Genomic DNA, 25,886 nt, shown 5'->3' on the forward strand with positions numbered 1-25,886 from the left:
CGTTCCATTGCGATCATGTATAAAAAACGAGATCGAGTCAGTAATCTCAAATAAATTCCACATTGGAAAAGAAAACTGAATGAGTGAAGGTAAATGTCGAACAAACGTGCGATATCCTGTTAAATGTGACATATATCACCTAATTCACATATATATATATACTGTAAAATACGGATAATACAAAATTAGACGAAATTACAACATAACATTTGAAAAAGTACATCAACAATAATGTAAAACTGACTTGCGCCAATACTGTAAAATTCCTAATTCAAAGCTGTAACTTATGTACAAAATCTAATAAAAAATAATTACAATTTTCAAACATAAATAAAAAGTGTCATTTGACTAGCACCAATCCTATGAAATTCATCATTCAATGCTGCAACTTAAATAATAAATCTTATAAAAAATGTAATTCAAATTTTCAAACATCCAGAAGTCTGAACGTTCCATTGCGATCATGTATAAAAAACAAGATCGAGACAGTAATCTTAAATAAATTCAACATTGCAAAAAAAAACTGAATGAGAAAAGGTAAATGTCGAACAAACGTGCGATATCATGTAAAATGTGACATATATACCTGCAGCACGTGAACTAAAAACTCAGGCCTCTGGCTCTTGAAGAACTTGCACATCATTGACAATTAATCAGCAACTAGCTAGCATTATTAAATAACAAGAGATTAATTAGTATTTTAATCGAGTAATTAACATCATTGAAGAACTTGTTCCGGAAGCATGTAACTGGGGTTCCAGTTTTCATCATTAAATTAATATTTATAAACATTGTTAAATGCTGATTTCTTCATCTTTAGTGAATTCAGCTTCTGCGACTCAATCCACACGGCATCCATACCATCCCCGCCATACAAAAACTGAATCACATCCCCAAGAGAAAAACTACTTCGTCCATTTCTAATTTTCATCGGGAAAACGACAGAAAAATCAACAGATCCAACTGGTGTGCAATTCAGAGCTCAGTAGCGTACAGGAGCACAAAATCCATTAGATCTAGGGTTCGTAATAGGGTTACCTGGAATAGCCCAGACGATTAAACTCGCGATTTGGTACGGATGTTCTCAATCGCGGGTCGCTGTTGATCCAGTACGGTTGAACCGGCGATCCAAGAAAAAAGAGAGATTTTACAGATTATGGACTCGCGATCTTAATTTTCACTTGTGTATCAGAGATGAGAGGAAGGAAATAGTTGTTATTTTTGGTTTGAGATCTTAGCTATTGCATTTATTTTGTTTCAAAGAAACACAGCGGACGTCGAAAGGAAATAGAAAGAGACGTATCAGAAAAGGAAGGTTTATATACACGTATTTGAGTTTTTGTTGGAATGTGGAGAAGGATCCATTAAAAACGGTTAAACAATAGTGGATAAGATTTTGTGGACAAAATGTGGACAGAAGGTTGTGGACCAAAACCTTTTCTCATTTTTTTAATCCTCATTAATGAGATGAAAGATAGTAGCCACGTGTCAAGCAGAGATTGGCTAAACTCAATAGTTGGCAGGATTTTCCTGCCCATAGGTGGGCAGAGGATTCGGTTCCCTGTCCAGGATCTGGATAGTCATATTCCTTGGAATATCCCAATATTCTTGGTTTACGAATAAAAGCGGCATGTCCCCAGTGGTAGATGGACTGCTCCCCACTACCCATCTGCGTGGTGGTGTGTGGCAGCTGTTTATCCATGCGCGGACTGTAGACATCTCCGCCAAACAATGCTAGAGCACCAACCTTGCCAAGACTTCCAAAGAGCTCGATTGGCCAATATCCAATTGGTTTGCTATCAAAATAGACCCACCATTTGTCATAGGTCTTCAGGTCCTGGAAACAGCATATGACAAACACAAGAGGTAGTCGGTATATTTTTCTTTTGACAGCTTATTTGGCTTTTTGGAAAGTTGCTTGTTTTTCTTATTCATTTGTATTCATAATATTCCGGGCAATGATAGTATATTTTTCTGTTTAATTCTAACAATAAAAATTAAGAAATTGCAAAAATCTTGAAATTAAATCTATGCTAGTGATTTAAAAAATAAACAATGGGTCAGATGCAGTTACAAATGAACTGACTTCATCCGAATCCAACATATCAATAACAAAAGCAAATATTAATCTCACCATTAAGATTATTGGGCTGATTGAATATAGATTTCCACCCGGGCTGGATATCGGTGAAAGTTTAGCTCCGAGAAGCGAATTTGCACTAGTTTGCACAAAACCAGGACACACAACATTGAAGCAGCCTGTTGATAAACTAGAATCGTGCTGTTAAACACAAACAAAACCACATACCCAGGATCAAATATATGTAGTTAGCTTAAATATAATATCAAAATTAGGGGAGAAACTTACTGTCCAATACAGGAAAAATCTTGAGGTATAATCCCCATACAGCTCAGGGTAAACCTGATAAGATGAGAGTTGGGAGATTATTATTTCAAGATACATAATTTTTCTTTGACGTTGTTATGTTCTCTCAATAGTCAATTCACGACTTACAATAGGACACAGTAATATAGCAGAAAACTTGAAATTCTCAGAATCATTTTTAACCTTCCATATATATTGAATTGTCATAATATAAACAAAAATGAAACAATGTTATTTTCTGGTTTTGATATCTAGTAAGCACCAAAAAATATCCTACATGGCATCCAAAATGGAAAAAAAGTTTGTGCAAGTATAGATATACCGTGCAACCATTCTAAATGGACAATCAAAGTGCTTGCACAAAGCGTAATTATTTACTAGTATGGAATTTGTGCTCGTATGTATACCTGGTACATGACCATTCTAATTCATGGACTAATACTAGAGGTAGATAGATGCCAGGTTCTCCTTTAACTCTCTTCTTTTACCAGAGAACAATATTTTTATTAAATTTTGTTCTTGTGTATAATGTGCAGAGATGGTGAATAACTAAAAAATTGACTACTTACGATCCATCCAACTTCAATTGAATCGGATTTAAGAAATGGACCATTTCTGAGCCAGAACTGGCCAGAACTGTATTCGTCTTTGGCTTCAACTCTTGGGTTCCACACAGTAAGCTCACCCGTGATTCCTAAATAACTGTAGCCTGCCCCAAATAGTACACTTTCCTAAGATTATTATAGAAATATTTGAACTATGTACTGATAACCTTATGACGATAATCTAAAAGTTATGTGGCCATTTGAATTGTGTTGTTTGGTCATCAACCAAATAGTAGATGATCAAATAACTTCTGAGCTTGCAGTTGATAATAAATAAAACCACATGTGATACTTTATAAGAAATAAAGAAAGATTTCTTCAAACTAATTGTGGGCATTAGTTTATTTTAATGAGGCAAATTAAATTGCAGTCACCTTTGCTATGCCACAGGTGACAGGTATTAGATTACTGAACACAGTTATCTCTTTTACAGTTTTAGGCTTCCATTAGTATTTACCAAAACTACCAGCAAATGAAAGAAGAGAAAACTAGATATTAGACATAAATGAATAAATAAAAATTAAGGGATCATATCCAATGATCTCACCTCATGTTGTTTGTTGAACACCATAGGATATGAGCTGTTGAACGAATGAATATCCTGCTTCACAACGCCATGCCATGGTTTTCTGCCATAGTTTTCAAGAGATGATATGTTTAGCAACTGTGGCCTTTGCACTCGCAAAATAGGGACAGTTCCTTCGGGACAACTCTCATTATGTCTCCAGAGTTGAACTGGCATTGCATGCGGAGTCTCTATAGAAGATATCTTGGCTACTTTTGCCAGAGTTTCTTCACTGGGTCTCATCTACAAGATTGATTTGTGATCAGCAACAATTTGTGTTACTTGGTCTCTGTTGTGAACATTAATATTCTGTTGGTTGATTCTCGGTAATACATTGATTCAGAACTTAATTTTCAGTCTATGCTTAAACATATTGATATGTATTTTCTTAATCTTTCATGAAAAATAATTATTCTTCATTTATTTTATGTGTACCATTTTGTATATATACATATTGATTGCAGCATGTCTGTTTGTTTCTCTATAACTTTAACAGACTTTTATTTTGCAAAATCGCGGGCTTAGCGCAGTGGCTTGAGTTCCATCAACGCATGTTCAATTCTCGCGAAAAACACATAAAAGATGTTGGGGTATACCGGGGCCCTTTAATTAAAAACAAAAACATTTTGCAAATTATAGCTCGTGTGCAGTTAGTTACATTGGTTTGCAAAATTGGAAAATCAAACTGCCAGTACCGACAGTATAGATGCATAATATTCCCCAATAATGCTACTGAAGCACATCGACTTGCAAGACATACGGATCAATACTTCTGTAGGCAATAAATTTTCATGGGACAATATATAATTTCGCTGATCAATTCTTAAATATATATGAGAAATCATCAATTAAGGGATGACCATAGAAGCATATAATATGAAAACAGAGATTTAAAATTGTCTTACTAATTAAGGAGAAACAACTTCTGGTCTATTGGCTAACAAAATTTGTGTGGGTGATTTCAAATTTGAAATATGCATGGCTGAAGGATGTCATGTCAATATATATCTAAAGTTAAGATGATTGATCCCTATCTTTTATCTATAAAAATTTTATCATGCTAAGTCATGAAAAATTCAAGTTCCAATTCACCTGAATCTTGTGATTTTTAAGCAGCGGATGATCAAATGCTGGTTGCTTGTATATATTCACGCAGTCTATTATATCGTCATCTTCACTCTGTAAAAAAAAAAATTATATGGCATGCAGTTAGTTGGTAGACAACCAACAAATCTATTATTTTTTTTATTGCAAGACGAATTTCCTGCAAGAAATGTTAGATAAGATATATGATATCTTTAAACATCCAAAATGCATAGATAAGAAAAGGATGGTTTTTATAATTCTGTAACGCATGTGCGAAGCATAAATTATCTATTTTGTTAAAGGAATGGCAATCTAGCCCCCACTAACCCCCTATCTCGCTTATGCTTATAAGAAATTAGAAAAAGAAAAAGAAAACAGAGGAGGTACTGGGAGACGACCAAGAAAAATTACGAAAAATATTCCCCTTGTTTGAAGGAAATATAATCAAACATAAATAAAATTAGAAAAGTTGAGAGAGATCAGACATAAATTGTCTTGATAGCAGGCTTCTTAAGTTGCTTCAACTTCTCATCTATAGCTAATTCCTTCCCCGTAGACACTTTGAGTTGTGCATCCACCGGCACAAACATGACAGAGGCACCCAAAAGAATTATTAACAGTATTAAGCATGACACTATCCTCTTCATCGTCTTACTCTTTAAGTTTTCTCGCAAGATTTGGGGAATGGAGATATTGGTACTATTTATCGTGCGAAAGATCTAGTTAATAATTGTATATAGGGAAGTAAATCTTCTGATATCTTTTCTTTTCCAAAAAGTAAATCTTTTTTTTTTGGAGTAAAAATAAGGGTCATGCCCTCATTTCATTAATTGAAAAGTATATACAAGAATTCCATTTAGTAAATCTTCTGATATGCCTATGGGCTCATTTGCAAAAAAAAAAAAACTAAACTTCTGATATAATGGACAGATATTAAAGAAATTAATGGAAATAAATGCTGGCTGGTTCACAACAGGGGTTTGACAACCTCGAATGTGTACTTGCTCATGACATTCCTACTAATTTAATGCGTTTTGAACCGTACAATGGAGGCATTAAATCACTCCATTCTTACTAATTTATTTTCAACAGAAAAGGCCACAATAATCGGTCGTATGTCAATTATGGAGCTTCTTTCTAATATTACTATTCGGACTGGTATTTCATGAAAGAAAAAGAAAACATGTATGCGCATCATCTTTTACGGTACATCAATTAATTCCACAATTCTAAGAGTTTTTGGCATAACATAGTACAGGAGTATAAAATAACATTTTCATAGTATACAACATAATATATATCAGGTGTCAACTCATGCGTTCTTATTGTTTAGACTATTATGTTGCAATTGCAAATTAATATTTGTTTTGCAGCTCTACGTGTTTATATAAGGAGAAGAAATTTCTTTAAAAAAAATTGTTTGCCAATGTCATGTTTACAAACATTCTTGCAGATTGTTCGTGTTTTGGCGCAAGTAATTTGTGACTAGACATGCAATTTTAACAATTTTGCAGTTTCCATGTGTTTAAACTTGGCTGCTCGTGCCTCAAAAACCTATCAACACTTGGTCAAACATGAAACAAAACGGCACATATATAGAGTTTAAGTGTTTAACAATATGGATATATACTAGTTTCTTTTTTTTTTCCCTACTCCTACAGAGGTTTCGGGTCTACTTCTCAAAGCATCTAGCGCTCTGGAGAAAAAATGAGGGATGACATATCAGTTATCACTTATCACCATCCAAAACTCAACCATTTTTTTTGCATAGAAATCCAAGCAAGCAGAATCCTTGATGCAGAATTTAATTGCAAGGATATGGACTCTCCCAACTTCTAATTTTATGACAAGAAATAGATTATTTTACTTATAAGCAAATATGCTCATTTCAAACGACAATTAATTGGCATTAATGAAATCCATTGCTTTATTTTAATGAAATTTTCTTCCATATGACTACAATTTATTTGCAGTACATGTTTCTTCCACATGTGTGCTCACTGTCTGACCAGGATCAGGGTAATCATAAGACATTGAATAGCCCATTACCCTTGGCTTGCTAAAAAAGGCAGCCCAGCCCCAGTGATAATAGGCAAACCTCCCGCTGCCCATCTGTGTGGTGGTGTGAGGCTGTTGACTTTTCATGCACGGGCTGTAGACATCCCCACCAAACATTGCTATAGAGGCTGCCTTACCAAGACCACCATCGCCGAAGATTTTGACCGGCAAGTATCCGACCTCCTTGCCTTGGACAAAGACCCACCATTTGTCGTAGTTTTTTAGGTCCTGAAATTCCATGAATGAGAAAATACAAGTCACTGGACTTCTAGGAAGGGAGATACTTCAATAGAGGCAAAAAGGTGTTGTACGTAAAATTCTGTAGTCATTTAAACTAGAATGACAGTAACTACAGTTCATCTCATCATAATGACAATTGGCGTGATTGAGTACTGAGGTCCGCCAGGGGTGGATACGTGTGAGAACTTACCCCCGAGAAGAGCATTTGAATTTGTTTGAACGAAACCAGGACAAATGGTGTTGAAGCAGCCAGTTGATATACCTGAATCTTTCTGTCAAGCACAAAGAAACTATTTTTCACAACATACTCTCACTTGAAGTACCTCAGTGTAAGTATAAAAGATGAAGGGAAAACTTACAGTCCAGTACACAAAGAATCTCGCAGAACTATCACCATACAGATCAGGATAAGCCTAACAAGAATGGAGTGATATCATATTATATATGAAGATACAATATTCAAATTTCTTTTATACGGACAGAGAGGCTCAAATTCTCCATCCTTAAAAAAATGTACATTTTATTACAGAAATGCTCTTTGCTTTGTTATTTGTTAAGTCGTGTATATATCAAAACAACCACAATATGTATGGAAACTGCATGGAGCAAATAAAGTAAACAGAGAAACCACAAATTGTAAATATTACATGCTCAATTCATATAATTTCTTGTGATGCCATAAAGTAAACAGAGAAACCATCTGTCTTTTGTAAATTTTTGTAACATTCCAGCATCACAAATTGTAGTATACTGTCATATGAAAAATGTAGATTAACAGCAAAGGGATGCTTAGCAGGTGTTCTAATTGAAGTGCAGAATAAAAATTGACAGTCAAAACATACACTAATTACTCATTTTAGAGTACCTATCATGAGAAGCACATGGTAATATATGGGAAAGATTTTAAATTTTTAGAATGGCATACAAAAATTCCCTACCTGTATGAACTTTATTTACTTTAAAAAGTTGCATCGAAATTACAAAAACTATTGCAGAACTTACAATCCATCCAATTTCCAATGAGTCAGCATTACTGATTGGACCATTCCTGAGCCAGAACTGACCCGAGCTATACTCATCTTTCGCCTCAACTCTTGGGTTATACACACTGATCTCTGCAGTGGCACCAATGTAGCTATAGCCTGCCCCAACTAGCAAACTCTCCTGAAATTATCATGAAAATTTAATTTAGGAATAAAAGAGCTTCTGAGAATTCAGATATATTTAAGAAATTAACCTCCCTCCATATGTTGTAGCATCTAATCTAATGTTAGTAACACAAAAAAGATGTTTTAAATTAAATTGGGAGTGTGTGATTGATGCTTCTATTTACAACAATGATGGAAACATGCATGTCGGAATTTGGAACCCATATATAACACAAGTCATGTATTTAAAATATCATGTTATTCACATAAATAAATTGTAAACATGTAAGACAACTTTAATAAACTCAGATGTTAACAAATAACAAGATAAGAACGCAAGCGAAAGTAACAATATTTAAATCACCTCATGCAACTCATTAATCTCCACAGGATATGAACGGTTAAAAGAGCGGACCTCCCGCTTGATTGATCCGTGCCAAGGTTTTCTCCCATAGTTACTAATAGAAGAAGTGTTGAGCAAGTGGAGCCTTTGTACTCTCAAAATAGGAACTGTTCCTTCCGGACAGCTTTCGTTATGTCTCCACAATTGAGTCGGAAGAACATTTGGAGTCCGCATGGAAGATATCTCAGCTACTTTTGCAAGAGTTTCATCACTTGGTCTTATCTGCAATGTAACTTATAATGAGACAATATGGTTCTTGATTTTTGTCTGGTAAGATTTTACTATCAAATTGTATTCTAACAGCCATGATCCCATGACTGTTGCATTAAAGATTACCAGTACTCTTTGGTCTTTAATCACCGAGTGCCATATCAGTAAGTGTCTTCTATATATTAGCAAAAAAAATTCAATATATATTTTTATATTTTTTTTTCTCTTCTATTTGTTCAAGAGCTTATTTGAAGTTCTGAAGTTAAATGATTAGTACCAATTTCCATACATATCTTTTAATTATTTTTTCATCTTAGTTATCAGATCAGTTTGCAACAAATCTTCTGGTAGAACCATTATATTTTATATATTCACCGAATTTTGTCAGAAAAAATAGGGTATTGCCTTGCACAAATTTTCCATCCTTACAATTTCTTATCCTATTGGCAGAACCTTTGAGGGCTTTTATTAAAATGATATACTTCCCAACACATAGTTCACCGTGCATCTAGTCTTAAATAATAAGAATGGTTGATTACCATATCTTTCGTTAAACGTATAGACGATCCATTACTGCAGAGAATTATAATTCTTTTGTACGATTATGAATAAGATGGTAATGTAAAAGTTGGGGGTTGACTCCTTTGAAAATAAAATGGATTTAGCTTACCTGAATTTTATGGTCTTTAAGTAATGGATGATCAAATGCGGGTTGTTTGTATATATCCACACAGTCTATTACGTCGCCATCTTCGCCCTACAAAATTACAAATATTAATTCTCAATTGTGAAAGAAACTAGCAACAATGGAATATTTTACTCAAAAAAAACTAGCAACAATGGAATAATGTCAAATTATAACTTCTCATTATTTTTTTTCAATTTTTATTTATGATCCATTACTAAAAGAAATTATTCAAATAGAAACTCTTTTCAAATTAACTCTTTTTGTTTTCCAAAATTCCTTAAAATAAAAATACTATTTCATCATGTTTAAATTCTCATTTAAATAAAATGAAATGACATTTGCATAACACAGCTTTTTTTATAGTATTAATTTACTCAATTGACAATATTGACAATGAATTTATTGACTCGGAATCAAAAAATTAATCGAGATCATATCTAATGAATCCATTTTTTTTTTAATCAAATCACTCAATTATTTTTACTTCCAATTTTGAACCATCAGGTATCATCGTATATCAAGTGAATCATATCTCTCCAACACAGTATGAAAAAAAAAATAGTCTGAACATTTTTTTAATATAAGAAAAAAAATAAAACAAACCTCATTTTCTCACTTATTCAATAGAAATCTTACTAAGTTCATTGGTAAAATCTAAGTTCTTAATTTAAGCAACTGCATAACAGATTTAAAATTTCAATTGGAGGGCAATCCCCTGTTTTATACATAGGAAAGAAGAGAAAAATCCCTAGACCAACCTGAAAGGTCTTAACAGCGGGTTTGTTTAGTTGCTTCAGTTTTTCCATGATTGCAATTTCCTTCTCCACAGGCAGATCACTTTGAAGCGTCGTTTGTGCATCCACCACATAACAACAAAGGACCAACAAGACCATCAAAAATGGGTCTAATCTCTTCATTTTTTTTTTTGCTAGCTTTTTCCCAAATGGGTGACGATTGAGATGCTAACATATTAGAAATAAGAAGATATTCATAAAGATTTACTGCAGGTTCACAAGTAGACTTGGGTACATTGTATCTAAGTCAAGATGACCTGCTATTTTTCGAAAAAAGAAAAAAAGAAATTGACTTGTTATTTACAGATGGGGGCTTAAATTATAATATCACCAATTAATTCACTAATTTATGTAGTTCAAAAGATAAAACAGGTTCACAAAGTTTCGGTCAACTCTTTAATGTACTGGCAGGAGTTTCCAACTACAGGCTGGTAATTACTAGTGACTTAATGAGCCCCACTTAGAGTGGGAAAAATGGAACGGCAGAGCCGGCTCCGTTACGGAATGGCATGGCACGTGTGTTGGTTACGTGCCTTGACTCGCATGTTCCGTGCCGTGATCATCTTTAGAAAATTTAACACGACACGACATGACACGCGAAAGATTTAGTCATGGCACTACACGTAGTCACATGAGTCACGTGTAATTAGGACCATTAGAACTCGACCAAATGGTGAATCTTTAATAAACAAATCTAAACTATGTTAAATGGCCACGGACGTTTGATCACGGCACGTTTAGGCACGGCGTGACCATTCGTGTGCCGTAACCACCCCTTGACATTTTAGCCATGGTATGGCACGTGAAAAATAAACTTGATCACGACACAGAACGGCACGAGACCAAAGTCACGACACAGCACAGCATGTTTTTTCCCCTCTAGCCCCACTTGTACAGAGATATGAAATTGCCTATTCACAGTCGGGCAAAGAAAACGAAACGAAAATTATTAGTATTATGAAATAAAATTTATTTTTCTGACTGTATCAAGCATTTGGAAGTTTAGAAATATTCAAATCGATTTTGAAATTTTTGTAAATGGAGTATACAAGAGAAAGTGCAAAAATATGCTGTGTTAATTCAAAGTAAAGATTTTAACAGAGTACTTCTTGCTTCATGCAGCGCACAAACCACCTGCAGTGCTGCCTTGATTTTACAAGTACGTGCGCTAGCTGCATGATGCCAAAACTGTTCCTTTAATTCACAACTAAAACACAGAAGTACCCCGAGGCCCATTATCACAATTTCGGCCACCATAGTGCGCTATTAGATTTTGGATCTTATGTTAGTTGGGCTGGACGCAACGAGAAATTTTGACCAATGTAGTAAGAGCCTTAAGCATAGCTCTTGAAGGCTTTTCTTTGAGGGAAACACAATGAACCTCACATTTGTTAACCGAATTTTAAAATTTGAACAAAAACTTTTATTTTAAAACAGAACATCAATTACCTCCTATCTAACCTTCGTAGTGATGTGACATCAATTGTCATCTAAACCTATACATTTACCATATCATTAAATATATTTTCCCATTACTGGATTGGGACATCTTAATTTTTTTCCAAATAATAGAACATAAGAAACCACGGCGCATTTTTAAATAAAAGAAAGGAAGAAAACTAAAGAGAAAGGGAATAATTATCCCGCTTCATTAACCCTAGAACAAAAATTAATTAGTTTTTTCCAGACTCAACAAAAAAACAAATCAGCATAAGTTTAGATTTCATCCCCAAATATAAACAATTGCAAATCTAGAAACGAAGAAAGTGAGAGATATAACTTAATACTATGAATTGGGTGAGAAGGTTAGTACAGGCTCATTTAATTTATTCTCCATATTCACAATCCAGGTAAGAAATTTACAGTTAATAGGTATGTACAGTGAAGCAATCTCACTCTGTTTCCTAAACTAAACAGTAATGCCCCTAAATCTTTATAAAATATCAAATCCTACATATGTGCAAAGCAAACCCAACTTCACTTACCAATCTGTCGTGGCAAATTTACTGTATCACCTTTCTCATCCAATAATACAACCTCAGTATCTGAACTGGGTAAGCTCTGTTCTGACAACACTGTAAAATGGAACTCAATTTGCAGTCTTTGATGTGGGGCCGCAACAGTAGCTGCTTCAGGACCTTTTTTCTCTATCTCCAACTCCTCTCTCAGTGGAATAGCAGCAAAAAATCGACCTATAAACTCTCTGCAACACTCTTTTCCCCTCACAATCAGTTCTTCTTTCCTCCCACCCCGACTTTTCTCAGGTAAATTATATATTTCTGACAACTCATCAAACTTGAGCATGTACGCTTTCTTGCAGCCCTCAGATAAGCGTTCCCCCAACGTGTCTATAATATAACAAGCATCAAATTCCACCTTTAGGACAAAGAAATGATCATTCCAACTCACCACATAGACCTTTGCCTCACCCTCTTGGACGTTGCTCATGATCTCATTCCATATCTCATCAAAAGACTTTGCACCAGACAATGAGGTGAAGCTCTCCGGCTGGAAGAACCCAATAAATGATTTCTCGTCAACAACCAAGATGGGTCGAACCTTGGCACTCACCACAGTTTCAAGGTCAAAATGCTTGTTGGGGAAGCGATCTATAAGAGTAGCATCATCACACAGCTTTCGCCACTCTGATGAACCATCCCTGATTAGCATGTCAAGGTCCCGTTTTGTTGGTAAGATTAGGTTTTTCGAGAGGAGAGCGTGTGCGAACACCACTACTAGAGCAGTGCATGCACTCTCTCCACCAGCACTTTCATCTCTTTGATCAATGGAAGCGAAAAAGACTTCAGTTTTCAGTTTTGTTTGAGCTTCTCTGCAAATGAACTCTTTCTTCTCCCAATTGCCAACGGGATCTTCATCCAATCCCTAGGAAATTAGAGTCCAATATTAGATCTCATGACAAAATTTTCTATTGACCAAAAGATAACGGAGAAAACTGATCTTTATTTTACAGCCTATCCCATCGAAGTGAAAGGACACTTCCTATTTAATTTCATAAACTGCTATTCAAGCCTCTAACACACTAGATCAGGTTTTACCATTTTAGAGACTGATGCAACATAAGAAAAAAATAAAAGGGAAGGAACTGATGGTACTGGAGGAAAAACACACAAAAGTACTGCAACAGACTCAATAACCATCACAAAAATGATTTCCAAACCAGGAGGACAACCACAATGGTTTTTTAATTAAAAAACTTCCAATTAAAATTGTAAAATTACAAAACTGGAAATTTCAATACTAATTTTAACTGCCCAGACATTATCAATTTTCTGTGCTGTTATTTTTATTTAGCTAACTGCGGCCTTACAATTTTTCAAGTAGTGGCAGCTAATTACAATAAACGGGGCCATTATTTATTTAATTTCAGTCTAGAAAACAGGATAATTTCAAAAAAAAAAATATTGATTTTCTAGATCAACGGGATTTCCAATTACAAAAATGAAGATCGATTTAGAGTCCGTGTTGCTGCCGAAATTTACAGCCTATTAAATCTTTAGTAGTCAGCAAAAACTGTACCATTTTGCTTTATTACTTTAAATTCTTACCTTTCTTTGGAACTATTGTATTGTGCCTCAATGTTCCGGCAGTGAGCTTTCTTAGCTTCAATTAACACAAATGTAATTAAATAAAGAGAAACTAAGTCCAGATCAAGCGGTATGTAGCCTTCATTTCCGATGTTATTCATGACTGGATCATAAAAGGCCTACTTCCCAAAATGAACCCAACCAGATCTCTCTGCTAACATCATAAAAGAACAACCCCTAGATGATGTCAACAAGTCGATCAGGCACGTTCGTTTTAGATCAGAGGGTCCGAACTAGAAAAGTAGGGTCCTATAATCCAAATTAGGAATGCTAGCGGATACAGACTCATGTATGTAACCTGCAACAGCTGGGATTTTGTTCTATACAAACCAGCATCAGACAGACAAAAAAGTAATCTAAATACCACGTGGAGGTCAAGTTACCTTATGCTTCTTGGACTTTCTATTATCTCCTCCCACCATACTATCTTTATATATATCCTTATTTACATCCAAGTCCTTGCTGCTGCTCCTCCTCCATGAGAAATTTCTGCAGAAAAACTCATAGCTTGTACTACCCCCGAAGCTGCTTCTTCTGGGATCGGAAACCAAACTGGGTGCCGAATTGAGGAGCTCATGTGAGCCAACAAATTCAGTACAAGAGCTCGATTGACGGTGCATTGTAGTTGTCATGACGGTTGATTTCTCATCACGGTTAGATGGTGTGACCTTGGAGCCTTTACTAGGTGGTACCACCACAACTCGTAAATCGACCTGTGTAGCAAAATCTGTAATCAGAGAACTATTATGAAATATCGACATAATTCCAGTTATAAGTTTCAAAGGCATTTTCAATGAATATTGCTCCTACATTATACAGTTAGTGGACAGTTTAAAGGTCATGGAATCCTCAATTGGCACTGTTATGAATTTTGGACATCCATCCTTCCCCATTTCTTCCAAGCTAAAAAATAAACATTGTGGCATTCACTCATTAAAGTCATATATAGAGTATTTTGATAAGGCATACACAATTAAAACTGAAAAGGAGAAAAAAAAAAAAAAAGATAAGTAGGAAAATATGCCGACTGACGTACAGGTTCATACAAACATCATTATAATAACAACAATAACAATCAATTTACATAGCAGCATAAAAAGAAGAGCTGTTCTTACAACAAGAGTAGCATTATATGTCCTGCTTCCAGTACTCAGTGTGATGGGTACTTGCGTTATTTGTTGCTGAAGAATTGATTCTTCTACTATTACTTCTTGCACCTCTTTGTTTGGAGGCTGGCAACCTCGGGCCCACTCAGCCAGGCTTACAATAGCTGTGCCGATCACCTCAGATCTAGTTTCTTTGCTTTCGCCTTGACCTTCGTATCCCTGAATTCACAAGATATGTTATTGTTGGATAACAAATTTCTTCTTGCACGCTAAATAAAGATTCTTTGGAATTTCATGCAATTATATTGTCTATATGTAATGAATTTAATACACAGCGAGTCAAGATAACTATTTTATCATCTTCTTATTAAGAATGCTACGAGTTTTGTCAAACTTTATCACTTATGAAAAAGTTGAGAAAAAGACACACTTTTTATTTTTATCTCAATTTCCTCATACAATAAAATTAAATGAAAGATAACTCCATAAAGGGCTTAAAAAACTGTTGTGCATAATATCAAAAGGAAAGCTGGTGCGCATAATATCAGAATAATCAACAGTTCAAAATCCGAATTTGGATAAAATCTGACTGTACCAGCTATAAACTGAAATACAAACTTTAGGGTCCCAGTTTCATTTGTTCAATTTAACATTAATTAGACTTGGGTGTAGTCAAAATCAACCATTGACCAGTTCCCGCGTTAACCAAGCAATCAAACAATCTGGCCGTACCAATCACCCCAACTGAGATACAACAATCACCCATTTACCTGTCAACTTCTATCCTTTTATCTGGTCAGTTTCAAATTTCCACAAAAAAACAAAAGAAAGAAAGAAAAAAAAAAAAGCTGAAAGTCAATCTCTGACGTTTACCCCGAATTGAATAGCACGATTAAGAATTAACTCACAAGTATTACAGAAAAGGAAACGTCGGAGGAGGAATCAACAGCTTCACGATCACATCGTGAATCGGAATCGGAAGAAAAGCTGGAACCAGAAACAAAAACAGAAATATTATCCAAGCGCGCGGCTTCCTCCTCCCTCTCCCATTCAATCGACCCGCCACACTCTATCCGTTTCCTTTGGGAAAGAGATACTATTTTCTTCCTTCCGGTGAGGAATGGGAACAGCCCGTACCGACGTCCCTGCCACCTCACCTTGACCGCCGCTGTTTCCTGTTTGTCCGTCGACGGGGACAGCCCGTCGAGTCTGGTCACCGCCATGGTGACTTTATACTTAGTGCTCTTTGCCATTGCCTTCGTATCTACTATTTGGTTCGGTCTGCTTTAGATTAGAAAGAAAGAGATTAATGTTGGACCTTTTCATTACATAGAGAGAGAGAGAGAGGTTATTGTGGCTTGAAGAGATAGAAAGGTGCAGGCTAGTTCCCGGACAGAGAGAACACGTCATAGGAGGGGTAAACCTCTTTAGCGGGAAATTGCATACACCAATTCACTTACTCGTGGGTCCCACAAGCGTATTAAGCGAACACGAATTATCTTGTCCTATAAATCAGGGGACTTTACGAAATTATCGGTGGACATGTTCTACCGTAGGAGAACTGATCATAACCGTATTAGTTTACAGTAAGGTATGACATAATGACATCTCATTCTCTTATGTAATAAATATTTAGACCAGGTTCAAGGAATGTTTGACAAAATCCATGGTCAAGTCTTTGGCTGAGACGCGGTTGGAAGGCAGCGTAGTTCCTTTGACTGGTCTTTGAAAACAATCGGATCTGCTCCAACGATCCGAATCCTGGTACTTGTTCAGCCATAGCGAATCCTGATTTCTACAGCCAGACAACAGACAAGTCACAAGCATAAAATTCCTTTTCCTCAGAAGGCCGCATCTCCTCCGATTGCCCCGCGTGCCACCTTAATGAAATCTGTAAATGCTTTTAAAATCTATATAGGATTTTGAACATGCCATCTTTGTAGTACGCATCCATATATGAATATTCAACACAATATTATGTATTATATTTGACTTATTTTGTATTGAATACGGGTATCGATGTCGTATCTGATACAAAAAGGTACAATTCTAGAGTTATCCGACTTATGTATTATCCTTAACAGCAATGACAATATGACATAATTTGACTACGAAATAATTAGGTGATAATTGTCACGTTGCTAATGAGTTTTTTTATCTCATCACGTAATTAATTATAACTCATATTTTTCTACAGTACCTCTGTTTAAATTCCAAGTTATATATTTAACTTTCTTTTCTCAAGAAAGCGGGACAAGGAAGTGCATCTCAATCCCAGTATCAATTGTAAAAACGTAAAATATATATATAGAGTTAGGCTGGGGTGCTATGGATAGCATAGTGGCCTCTATGCTACGGCTCAATATTCGAGTTGTCAAAATCCAAACGGTTGATCTGAACCGTTCATCTTATTCTCCATATTAATATCTGCTTGGAGACCAAATTTTATAATTTTCTGAATTTTTTTACTATTTATTAAGCCACTTTGAAAATCGTTAATCCAACGGTTTTACTGTTTTGTGCAGCCACCGTTGGATCAACAATTTTGTAAAATACTTAATAAATAGTAAAAAAATTCAGCAAAATGTAAAATTTGGTCTCCAAGCAGATATTAATATGGAGAATAAGATGAACGGTTCGGATCGACCGTTTGGATTTTGAAAACTCGAATATTGAGCCGTAGCATAGAGGCCACTATGATATCCATAGCACCCCAGCCTAACTCTATATATATATATATATATATATGAGGAGGGTTCAAATGCACTCAAATTTTTGTGCACCCAAATACATCCTATTTTTTTTCTTCGTTTTCAAAGTCCGAATAGTCAATCCGAACCGTTAGATGCGATCTATATATTAAGATGTGATTGGAGACCAAATTTTACATTTTTTGAAATTTTTTTACTATTTATTAAGCCACTTTGAAAATCGCTGATCCAATGGTCCAGAAAATGTAAAATCAGCGATTTTCAAAGTGGCTTAATAAATAGTAAAAAAATTCCAAAAAATGTAAAATTTGGTCTCCAAGCACATCTTAATATATAGATCGCATCTAACGATTCAGCTTGACTATTCGGACTTTGAAAACGGAGAAAAGGATTTGAAAGATAGGGTGCATTTGAACCCTCCTCTATATATATATATATATAGAGAGAGAGAGAGAGATGGGCTACGGTGAGTTGCGAAGTAAAGCGACTATTTTACTTCACGCTCATATTTTGCGATTTTTAAGTTCAAAACGTCGATCTGAACCGTTCATCTTGTTCTCCATATTGAAATGTGCTTGGAGACCAAATTTTACATTTTTTAGAATTTTTTATATATATATAGAGAGAGAGAGATGGGCTACGATGAGTTGCGAAGTAAAACGCGTTTCTACTTTACGTAATATCTTCATTTTCAAAGCTCAAAACGTCGATCTGAACCGTTCAACATGATCTCCATATTGAAATGTGCTTGGACACCAAATTTTACATTTTTTGAAAAAAATTTACATGATCTCCATATTGAAACGTCGATCTGAACCGTTCAACATGATCTCCATATCTTCATTTTGAAAGTATTAATATCTTAATTTTCAAGTATTAATATAGAGTATGGCTAATATAACATCAGTGTCATTTCAGTCTATATAACACCAACTCCAAAACCTATCAAATCGAGTTTAAATGGTGAATCCAAACCGTTCAAACCAATTTACTTTATGAGTGATGCGTTTACATGCAAACTTTTTATATTTCCAAGTTATTTTAGTATTAAATCAAGCGGCAAAAAAATTGAAAAATGAATGTATTAAAATTAACTTAAAAACTCAAACATTTGACCGCTTGACTTGATATCAAATAAACTCAAAAACTTATAAATTTTACATGTAAACGCACAACTAATGAAGTAGATCAGTTTGAACGGTTTGGATTCACCATTTGAACTCGATTTAATAGGTTTTGGAGTTGGTGTTATATAGACTGAAATGACACTGATGTTATATTAGCCATACTCTATATTAATACTTGAAAATTAAGATATTAATATTTTGTTGTGTAACTTGTTATGATCATCCATCGTCCCCGTGTCAACCTTTCTTTAATTAACTAGTGGGTACCCCGTATCACCATATCAACCTTCTCTAATCGTCCACGCGTCAAGATATAAATACTTGCATGACGAGAAATAAATACTTGTGTGACAACAAGTACCAAAGTACTTCATTATGGATCTTATTTGAAAGAGAAAATTGCGTAGAAGATGTTTGTGGTTTTAGATTTCACAAAATTTCTCACAAATCGTTAGAAATATGGATGAGATTGAACGGAGAAAAAAAAATCACCTCTAAAAACATTTATGCCCTCATGTATTTATGGTGCAGGTACGTACGTTTGAGATAATTAGTTGAGAAGAATTATTTTACGTAAAAAATATTCACCTCATAGGCATGAATACTTTCTTGTACATGTATTGATATTTCAGAAGAAAAAATATTCAGTGCTGGAGTTTTTACAGTTTAAATAGTTATGGTCGTTCAGCTATATTGATTAAAAAAAGTTTAATACAAATATGACTGCATATTGTGCTCTCATTTATCTTGCACTATGATATATAACCCCAATTGTATGTAGTTATGATAGTTATGATGCAGGTACAGTGGAGATATTGTTATCAGCTTCTTTAAAAATATTGAATGAGTTTAGTGAATTGAAACGAAAATGAATTATAAGACTTTTTTGAAAAAATAACCACTTTGATATTAATACGATAGAAAAAAATATTCTTAGAAATTTACATAAAAATTATTCTTATCCTTGCTGTTATACGTGTGGGACTTAAAATAATTTTATAATCTACTAGCTCTATCCATTTAAAAGAGCCGCCCATAAAAAGACCAATTAACAAACAAACAAAATGATAGTTAATTATGCGCTAAGAAAATGAAAGAAAACATAAGCTAGAAGACTGTTCAAGGGGGCGATGTCACGTGTGAGCTACAACTGGCGTCAAGTTATCCCCATGCATCCTGGATTGGTGCGAGTTCCCACGTGCAATTTGCTTGCCGCGTTCGCTTATGAAACATGATATTCTTTAACGCGTGTCTTTCTTCTCCCCTGCTAAGTCTCCCTTCCGTACCTTGATTAATTACAAGGGTACGTCGCAAAACGGAAATGCACTCTTAATCATATATGATTGTCAAGAAATTAAATTAATTATTTTATCTTACTTTTTTTTATTTTGCATATATATTATTTATTATTCAACAGTATTATTTAACAGTTTAAGTTACGGTTTAATTTACTTCGTGTGGAAGAAAAAAAAAATAATTTGTTTTACATCTTATAAGAAAAGTTAAATCTGAAATAAAATATTAAGAGTTGTATTTTACATCTAGTTGTGGAGTATGAAACTACTCCACCTTCTAATTATATAATCAAACATGACCTCTAATTAAAATAGAGTTCCCACTTTCTTTTTATCTAATAAATAATTATAATTTGACACTTGTCACTACGTAAATTTCTATTTGCTTTTTTCTTAATAACGAGGCAATCATCTTAATTTACAAAATCACGTTTATATTGCAAACAAGAAAAGAACCATGTTACCGAACCTCTGTAACTGCGAAAATAGTGTTGTGGAAAACAAGTAATATGACACTGTTCTTTGGATATTATAATTGGAGAGAAACAAGTGTTTTCAAAATACTAATTTTTCTACTTTGCAGACAGTTGGTTCTAAAATTATTTATTTAACTACTTTTTGGTGCAAAATAGTAAGTCGTAGTATGTTGCATAACTTGTCACTAATCTTTCCTTTGGGTGTTCACTCTATGCTTTATCAAAATATAATTTCAATTGGGAAAGAGGTAGGGGAAGAAGTACTAGTGCTCAGTATCAGGCTGCTAATGTTAGAATAGGGCCTTGTTTTGATTTTTTTAGTACTTTGGTTGTTCATATTTTGATGCTATGAGAGCCTATGGTTGTCTTGGTAGCTACTACCAAGTTTTCAAAAAAAAAGAGCCTATGGTTGTCAGTGATGCATATATTTTTTGTGTGTTGTTACTGATAACCCAGTAGTAATTATATATAGTTGTTTAGGCCATATTGTTTGTCACGGGATTACATGGGATGAGATTTGATGAGATAGGAACTCACTTTTGAAAATGTGAGAACCCACGCACAGGATTGATTATAGGAATGTGGTGAAATGAGTGTTCGGTTGTACCGTAGAATTATTTATTTTTCTTTCTAAAATGCTTGATATTATACAATTATACTTATTATTAATAATAATATTATAATTAAATAAAATAGATTAAATAATAACATAATAACGTTTATTAATTATTATTCCATAAAAAATAAGTATTTATTTTTATAATTAAATAAATTATATTTAATGAGAGAGATATATAATCTAATCGTGTATTTATAAACTAGATTTTTAGTTTATGCATTTATTAGTGAGTTGGATAAAATTGTTAAAAAATCATGTATCTTATCCACGCTTAAACCATATCTCAAATAAAAAACCTTTCTCATAATTATTTTGGTCTGAGATATAGAACCGAGCAAATATGATTTAAAAATAAGATGAAAACAAATCACATTTTTCTTTTTAAAATATTTAATATTATATTATTATTCTAATTAATAATATTATGACATATAATTAATTAAATAAATTGGATCATAACATATCAATAATTCTTATTTTATTATTTTATAAAACACAAATATTATTTTTGTATAATTAAATAACGTGTATTTAATGAGTATAATACTTGGTTTCTTCTTATTACTTAGTTTAGCATTATCATGATTCAATTTTTAGTATCCGCATTATAGAATGAATAAAATACATAGAGAGAGGGCGCCAACAGAAAATATTTGATTCTTTCCGAGTGCATTTTTGTCTGAATCAGCTTTGGTCTTTAGTTCCACAATTAAAATTATAGAGGAGAGAGGGAGCTTATACAATACCCTTTATCAAACAGATGCAAAGCAATGGAGGAAAGAGACAAAAATGTTGAGTTTAATTGTGATATAATTTGCGGAGAGAGAGACATAGGAAAAAAATAAATTCACTCTGACTTCCATTTTTATTTCCTACATATTTGCACTGATATAGGAACTGCGGTGGAAATATGAGAACGGGACTGTCGAACAGGGCCTTCCGTTTTTATTTCCTACATATTTGCACTGATATAGAAACTGCGGTGGAAATATGGGAACGGGACTGCCGAACAGGGCCTTCTCCAGTTATTTGGAGTAACTAACAGTATAATAGTTCATGATTTTGAATGAAATCGACGAGTTATACCCTACTTGTTTTCTTTAAAAAAAAAGTAACATGGCACTATTGGAGACATGCAAGAGGATTTGAACTTGAGAGCAGAGATTTAAATAATTTTGTATGGGAAGACGATGCTTATTTTCAACCGCGCATTATAATTAAAAAAAGTTATTTTTAAAAAATAAAATTAATTCAAAACATGACTAGTAGGTTTACGATTATGAAGATATATAAAAATAAAAACAACAAAGAGCATTAATTATACAAAAATCTCCTATCCCTTAACCTCCTTGTTCTCCAACTGAATCCTACCTCTTTTTCTCACCAGTCATAAATGAAAAATATCGTTCCATTTATCATTCTTTTCCACCTTCACTCTGTCTCCTCCATCCTCCATCCTCCATCCTCCCTCCTTTGTCATGTCATCATTCCTCTGCCTCGTCGATGCTCCCACTCTCCGGATTTTCTCTCATTTTGTAATTAAATTGACAAGACTATATTTTAGATTTACAGTGTTATAAAAACTATTTTGAAAATGAATGATTTGTACTACACTGAATTTACAATGTCATGATAAAATGACTTGTGAATAATAGTATTAAAATTTGTGAATAGATTTGTGTAAAACAATATTAGAACTTCAAAGAACAACTATTTAGACTTGTGAATAGAAGTACTAAGATTTGGGAAAAACAAACTTTAAATTTAATAACATATTTTTATGGGTATCAAAACTTGTGTATGGTAATATTAAGAAGTTAAAGCATAACTAAATAGTGAGAAGAAGTATTAAGACATTGATTCCAGTTTGTGAGCTGACCTTTTTAATACGAATGGCACGACTTTAAAAAAAAGTGATTCAACCGTCAAAATCTTTAATCGTTATATATAGTTGCAGGACGCCTGAAAGATTTTAGTTAGGGGTGTCAATGGTTACGGTACGGGTCGGGTGAGGCATTTTCATATCCATACTCATTAAAATTGACTTTACTCATATCATATCCATACCCATTAAAATTTTACCTTACCCTATCCAACCCTTACCCGTTAATATTATCGGGTAACGAAACAGTAACGGGTGATAACGGATAATACTAATATAATAATTAGTTTTATTATATTTTACAAATTAAATATCAAAAACTCATTCATTTCACAATATGTAATTGTATTTTTAATAAAAAAATAAAACTGAATGTGCAATCAGTTCCAACTAAATTGTTTTTTATAAATGAATAAAATTCAAAAACACAAATATATATATATATATATATATATATATATATATATTTAAGTGGGTTGGAAATTGTATTATATATATGTGTAAATTTTATAGTTATCCTATAAGGTAACGGGTACGAAATAATCATTACCCATACTCTTATCCATTTGATTAATGAATTTTTTTTTTACCCATATCAGCTCATATCCAATAAACTAACGAAAAAAAAATCTTACCAATACCCGTCTTATCGAATACGATACAGGTCGGGTAAACGGCTAAAAAGGTACCATTGACACCACTAATTTTAGTTGAGAGACTGTTGGTACGTCCAAAAAAGGTTGAATGTTTCGAGTCCATTCGAAAGTAGATCATATTTTCTCTTATATCTTTATTGTCATATATTATTTTTGAGACGTTTGAATTTATTAAGATGTATATTAAAAAGAACATTAACAATTTAAAAAAAAAAAATCGCTACACAATGTCATGCTAATTTAATGGGCGGATTTAATAATGACAAACCAGGATCAATGTTCTCCATTTTTATCTAATTATATGTGCATATATAGTATTTTTAGTGTTATATTTATTACATGAGCAAAAGCTAGGATGTTTTGAATTCTAAAAGTCTATCAACTTGTCTTCAAACGACGGATTCATCTACTTTATTAAGTTATGTATGTGCATGAAATATTTTGGAAGTTTTGAATTCATTTTATACAAAGTCATTTTATAAGCTGCTTATGTTGTATTTATTTTTCATCATTTTTTTACTGTTTAATCTTGTACTAAATGAATTTAAAACTTTTAAAATTTTGCATGTACATGCATCACTTTTGAAGTAGATGAATTTCAACAGCTTATATTTGTCATTTTAAGTTAATCCGATAAATTTTTGAAGTTGTGTTCACTAACTCTTCTTGATGAGCACATCATACTCTGGCTTTGCTCTTATTATTTTATTTTTTTTAAATCTTGACAATAGTTGTCAAGTATAATTCATTAAATAAAATAAAACTACATCCATTATTCACATCTACCACAACAACACATCAACATCTAACAACCCATGATCATTCACATCAACCACAACATTAATACATCAAAATCTAACAACCCATCATCTAGATCATTAACAATACATCAAAACATCTAACAACATAACACAAAATCTAACATCACACATCTAGCTACCGACTGCAACCGGTCGTTAATCCCCACTGGCATCCACTGCACCAGCTGGATATATGAGGCATCTCATTTTTTTTTTTTAAGTATGGTGGCGGGTGGGGGAGGCCGATACGCACCACAGCCTCCCCGAACTCTTTTTAGGGTTTGGGTGTAACTGGTTTAAAGGTAAAGATGTATCGATCTAGGATTTATATATGACAAATAGTAGGGGTTGTCGTGCAGCAGATCTAGCCTCTTTCTCTCTCCCTCGAAGTCGGAGCCTTCGATCACCAAGTCGTGCAGAGATATTGGAGAAAAGAGAGAAAGACGAAGGTTACTGATGAAGGTGGAGAACTTAAGGCGTGGGTGGGCGAGGGTGAAAGGAGGGGTGTTTGTTCTAGTACGGAGTGGACGACTCTTAGACATGGATGAGAAACAGAGAGGGATGGACGAAAAGGGAGGGGAGATGTGGGTTGAAGGCTAAGATTTGGAAAATCATCTCAAGAGTCGTGATGACGCGCTAGCTGTAGGTACCATTGATCTCTCTCAGTTTCGCTCTTATTATTTTCTTAAAAAAAAAAAAAATTGGGCCCCAAAAATGTTGTTCAATGGCTGACTCCCGTAGTTTTTATCTAACGATTTTGGTGTGATCATGGCATTAAATCAATGTTTGATATCGTACCTCATTCAAAAATTGGTTGACTCTGCCTAGGCTAGGGGTGATGAATGAGCGAGAATTAGCGAGTTGGGGTATGCTCATGTTCGACTCATTAAGTTAATGAGCAAGTTGATAATGAACGAGTTCAAGCGAGTTGTTAATGAACCTTTAGCGAGCCAGTTATGAACGAGTCACGAGTTATGAGTTATAGAAATTAACAAATTGTCATAATCCATGTAACCTTTTTTTACAGTAAAAACCCGTAGGTTATCATTAATATAACAAGAAATTACATAAGTGTTTAGTGTTGTTACAAGGCTGTAATGAACATAAAACATGCTACAACATAATATCAGCAAATGATGGCCCGAATAACAGTAAGAGTAGGTCCTACGATCCATTGCAAACACTTTAATTCCAATTCTCTGTAAACAACACACTTGAGATTTGATGATGGCACCACAAAGTTAGAATGAAAATACTTCAACTTCAATACTTGGCAAACATCACATTGAGCTTTAATATTGGCACCACAAAATCAATTATCATAGCCGGTTGAAAACTGGCTCAAACACCTGCTCACCTTTGAGATTGGATGTGGGCCATGTGGCATAAACCTGATTTATTTTGGTTTGACAATTTGGGATTGGAT

General features: G+C 34.0%; 3 protein-coding genes across 3 annotated transcripts; all 3 read right to left on the reverse strand.

Moving 5' to 3' along the window:
- Positions 1-1,459: 1,459 nt before the first annotated feature.
- On the reverse strand, positions 1,460-5,289 carry LOC144559926 (protein neprosin-like). Its single transcript, XM_078309093.1, has 9 exons — positions 5,128-5,289; positions 4,649-4,735; positions 3,539-3,799; positions 3,366-3,431; positions 2,921-3,117; positions 2,794-2,809; positions 2,369-2,422; positions 2,173-2,281; positions 1,460-1,893 (listed from the first exon to the last, which is right to left on the reverse strand). Exons 1-9 carry the CDS (start codon positions 5,287-5,289, stop codon positions 1,460-1,462), a joined length of 1,386 nt encoding a protein of 461 aa, XP_078165219.1.
- A 1,309-nt stretch (positions 5,290-6,598) lies between these two features.
- Positions 6,599-10,306, reverse strand: LOC144559927 (protein neprosin-like). The gene is made up of 7 exons (XM_078309095.1): positions 10,148-10,306; positions 9,372-9,458; positions 8,453-8,713; positions 7,943-8,104; positions 7,300-7,353; positions 7,075-7,212; positions 6,599-6,928 (listed from the first exon to the last, which is right to left on the reverse strand). Exons 1-7 carry the CDS (start codon positions 10,304-10,306, stop codon positions 6,599-6,601), a joined length of 1,191 nt encoding a protein of 396 aa, XP_078165221.1.
- Positions 10,307-11,950: 1,644 nt separating this feature from the next.
- On the reverse strand, positions 11,951-16,283 carry LOC144559288 (EEIG1/EHBP1 protein amino-terminal domain protein). The gene is made up of 4 exons (XM_078308308.1): positions 15,803-16,283; positions 14,904-15,113; positions 14,172-14,501; positions 11,951-13,066 (listed from the first exon to the last, which is right to left on the reverse strand). Exons 1-4 carry the CDS (start codon positions 16,145-16,147, stop codon positions 12,161-12,163), a joined length of 1,791 nt encoding a protein of 596 aa, XP_078164434.1. The 5' UTR covers positions 16,148-16,283; the 3' UTR covers positions 11,951-12,160.
- Positions 16,284-25,886: the final 9,603 nt, after the last annotated feature.

Source organism: Carex rostrata, chromosome 9, assembly GCF_964058835.1.
Source record: "Carex rostrata chromosome 9, lpCarRost1.2, whole genome shotgun sequence".
Classification (NCBI taxonomy): Eukaryota; Viridiplantae; Streptophyta; class Magnoliopsida; order Poales; family Cyperaceae; genus Carex; species Carex rostrata.

Excerpts from the sequence above, each read along its gene's own strand:
- LOC144559288 (XM_078308308.1), bottom strand. The coding sequence starts at position 16,147 with ATGGCAAAGAGCACTAAGTATAAAGTCACCATGGCGGTGACCAGACTC. Across the intron at positions 14,502-14,903 it reads CATATAATGCTACTCTTGTT|GTCGATTTACGAGTTGTGGT; the intron begins GTAAGAACAGCT and ends TTTGCTACACAG. Across the intron at positions 13,067-14,171 it reads GAAAGTCCAAGAAGCATAAG|GGATTGGATGAAGATCCCGT; the intron begins GTAACTTGACCT and ends CTAATTTCCTAG.
- LOC144559927 (XM_078309095.1), bottom strand. The coding sequence starts at position 10,306 with ATGAAGAGATTAGACCCATTTTTGATGGTCTTGTTGGTCCTTTGTTGT. Across the intron at positions 9,459-10,147 it reads CCGCTGTTAAGACCTTTCAG|GGCGAAGATGGCGACGTAAT; the intron begins GTTGGTCTAGGG and ends GTAATTTTGTAG. Across the intron at positions 8,714-9,371 it reads TTAAAGACCATAAAATTCAG|ATAAGACCAAGTGATGAAAC; the intron begins GTAAGCTAAATC and ends GTTACATTGCAG.
- LOC144559926 (XM_078309093.1), bottom strand. The coding sequence starts at position 5,289 with ATGAAGAGGATAGTGTCATGCTTAATACTGTTAATAATTCTTTTGGGT. Across the intron at positions 4,736-5,127 it reads CTGCTATCAAGACAATTTAT|AGTGAAGATGACGATATAAT; the intron begins GTCTGATCTCTC and ends TTTTTTTTACAG. Across the intron at positions 1,894-2,172 it reads TTCACCGATATCCAGCCCGG|CTGTCAAAAGAAAAATATAC; the intron begins GTGGAAATCTAT and ends AAGCCAAATAAG.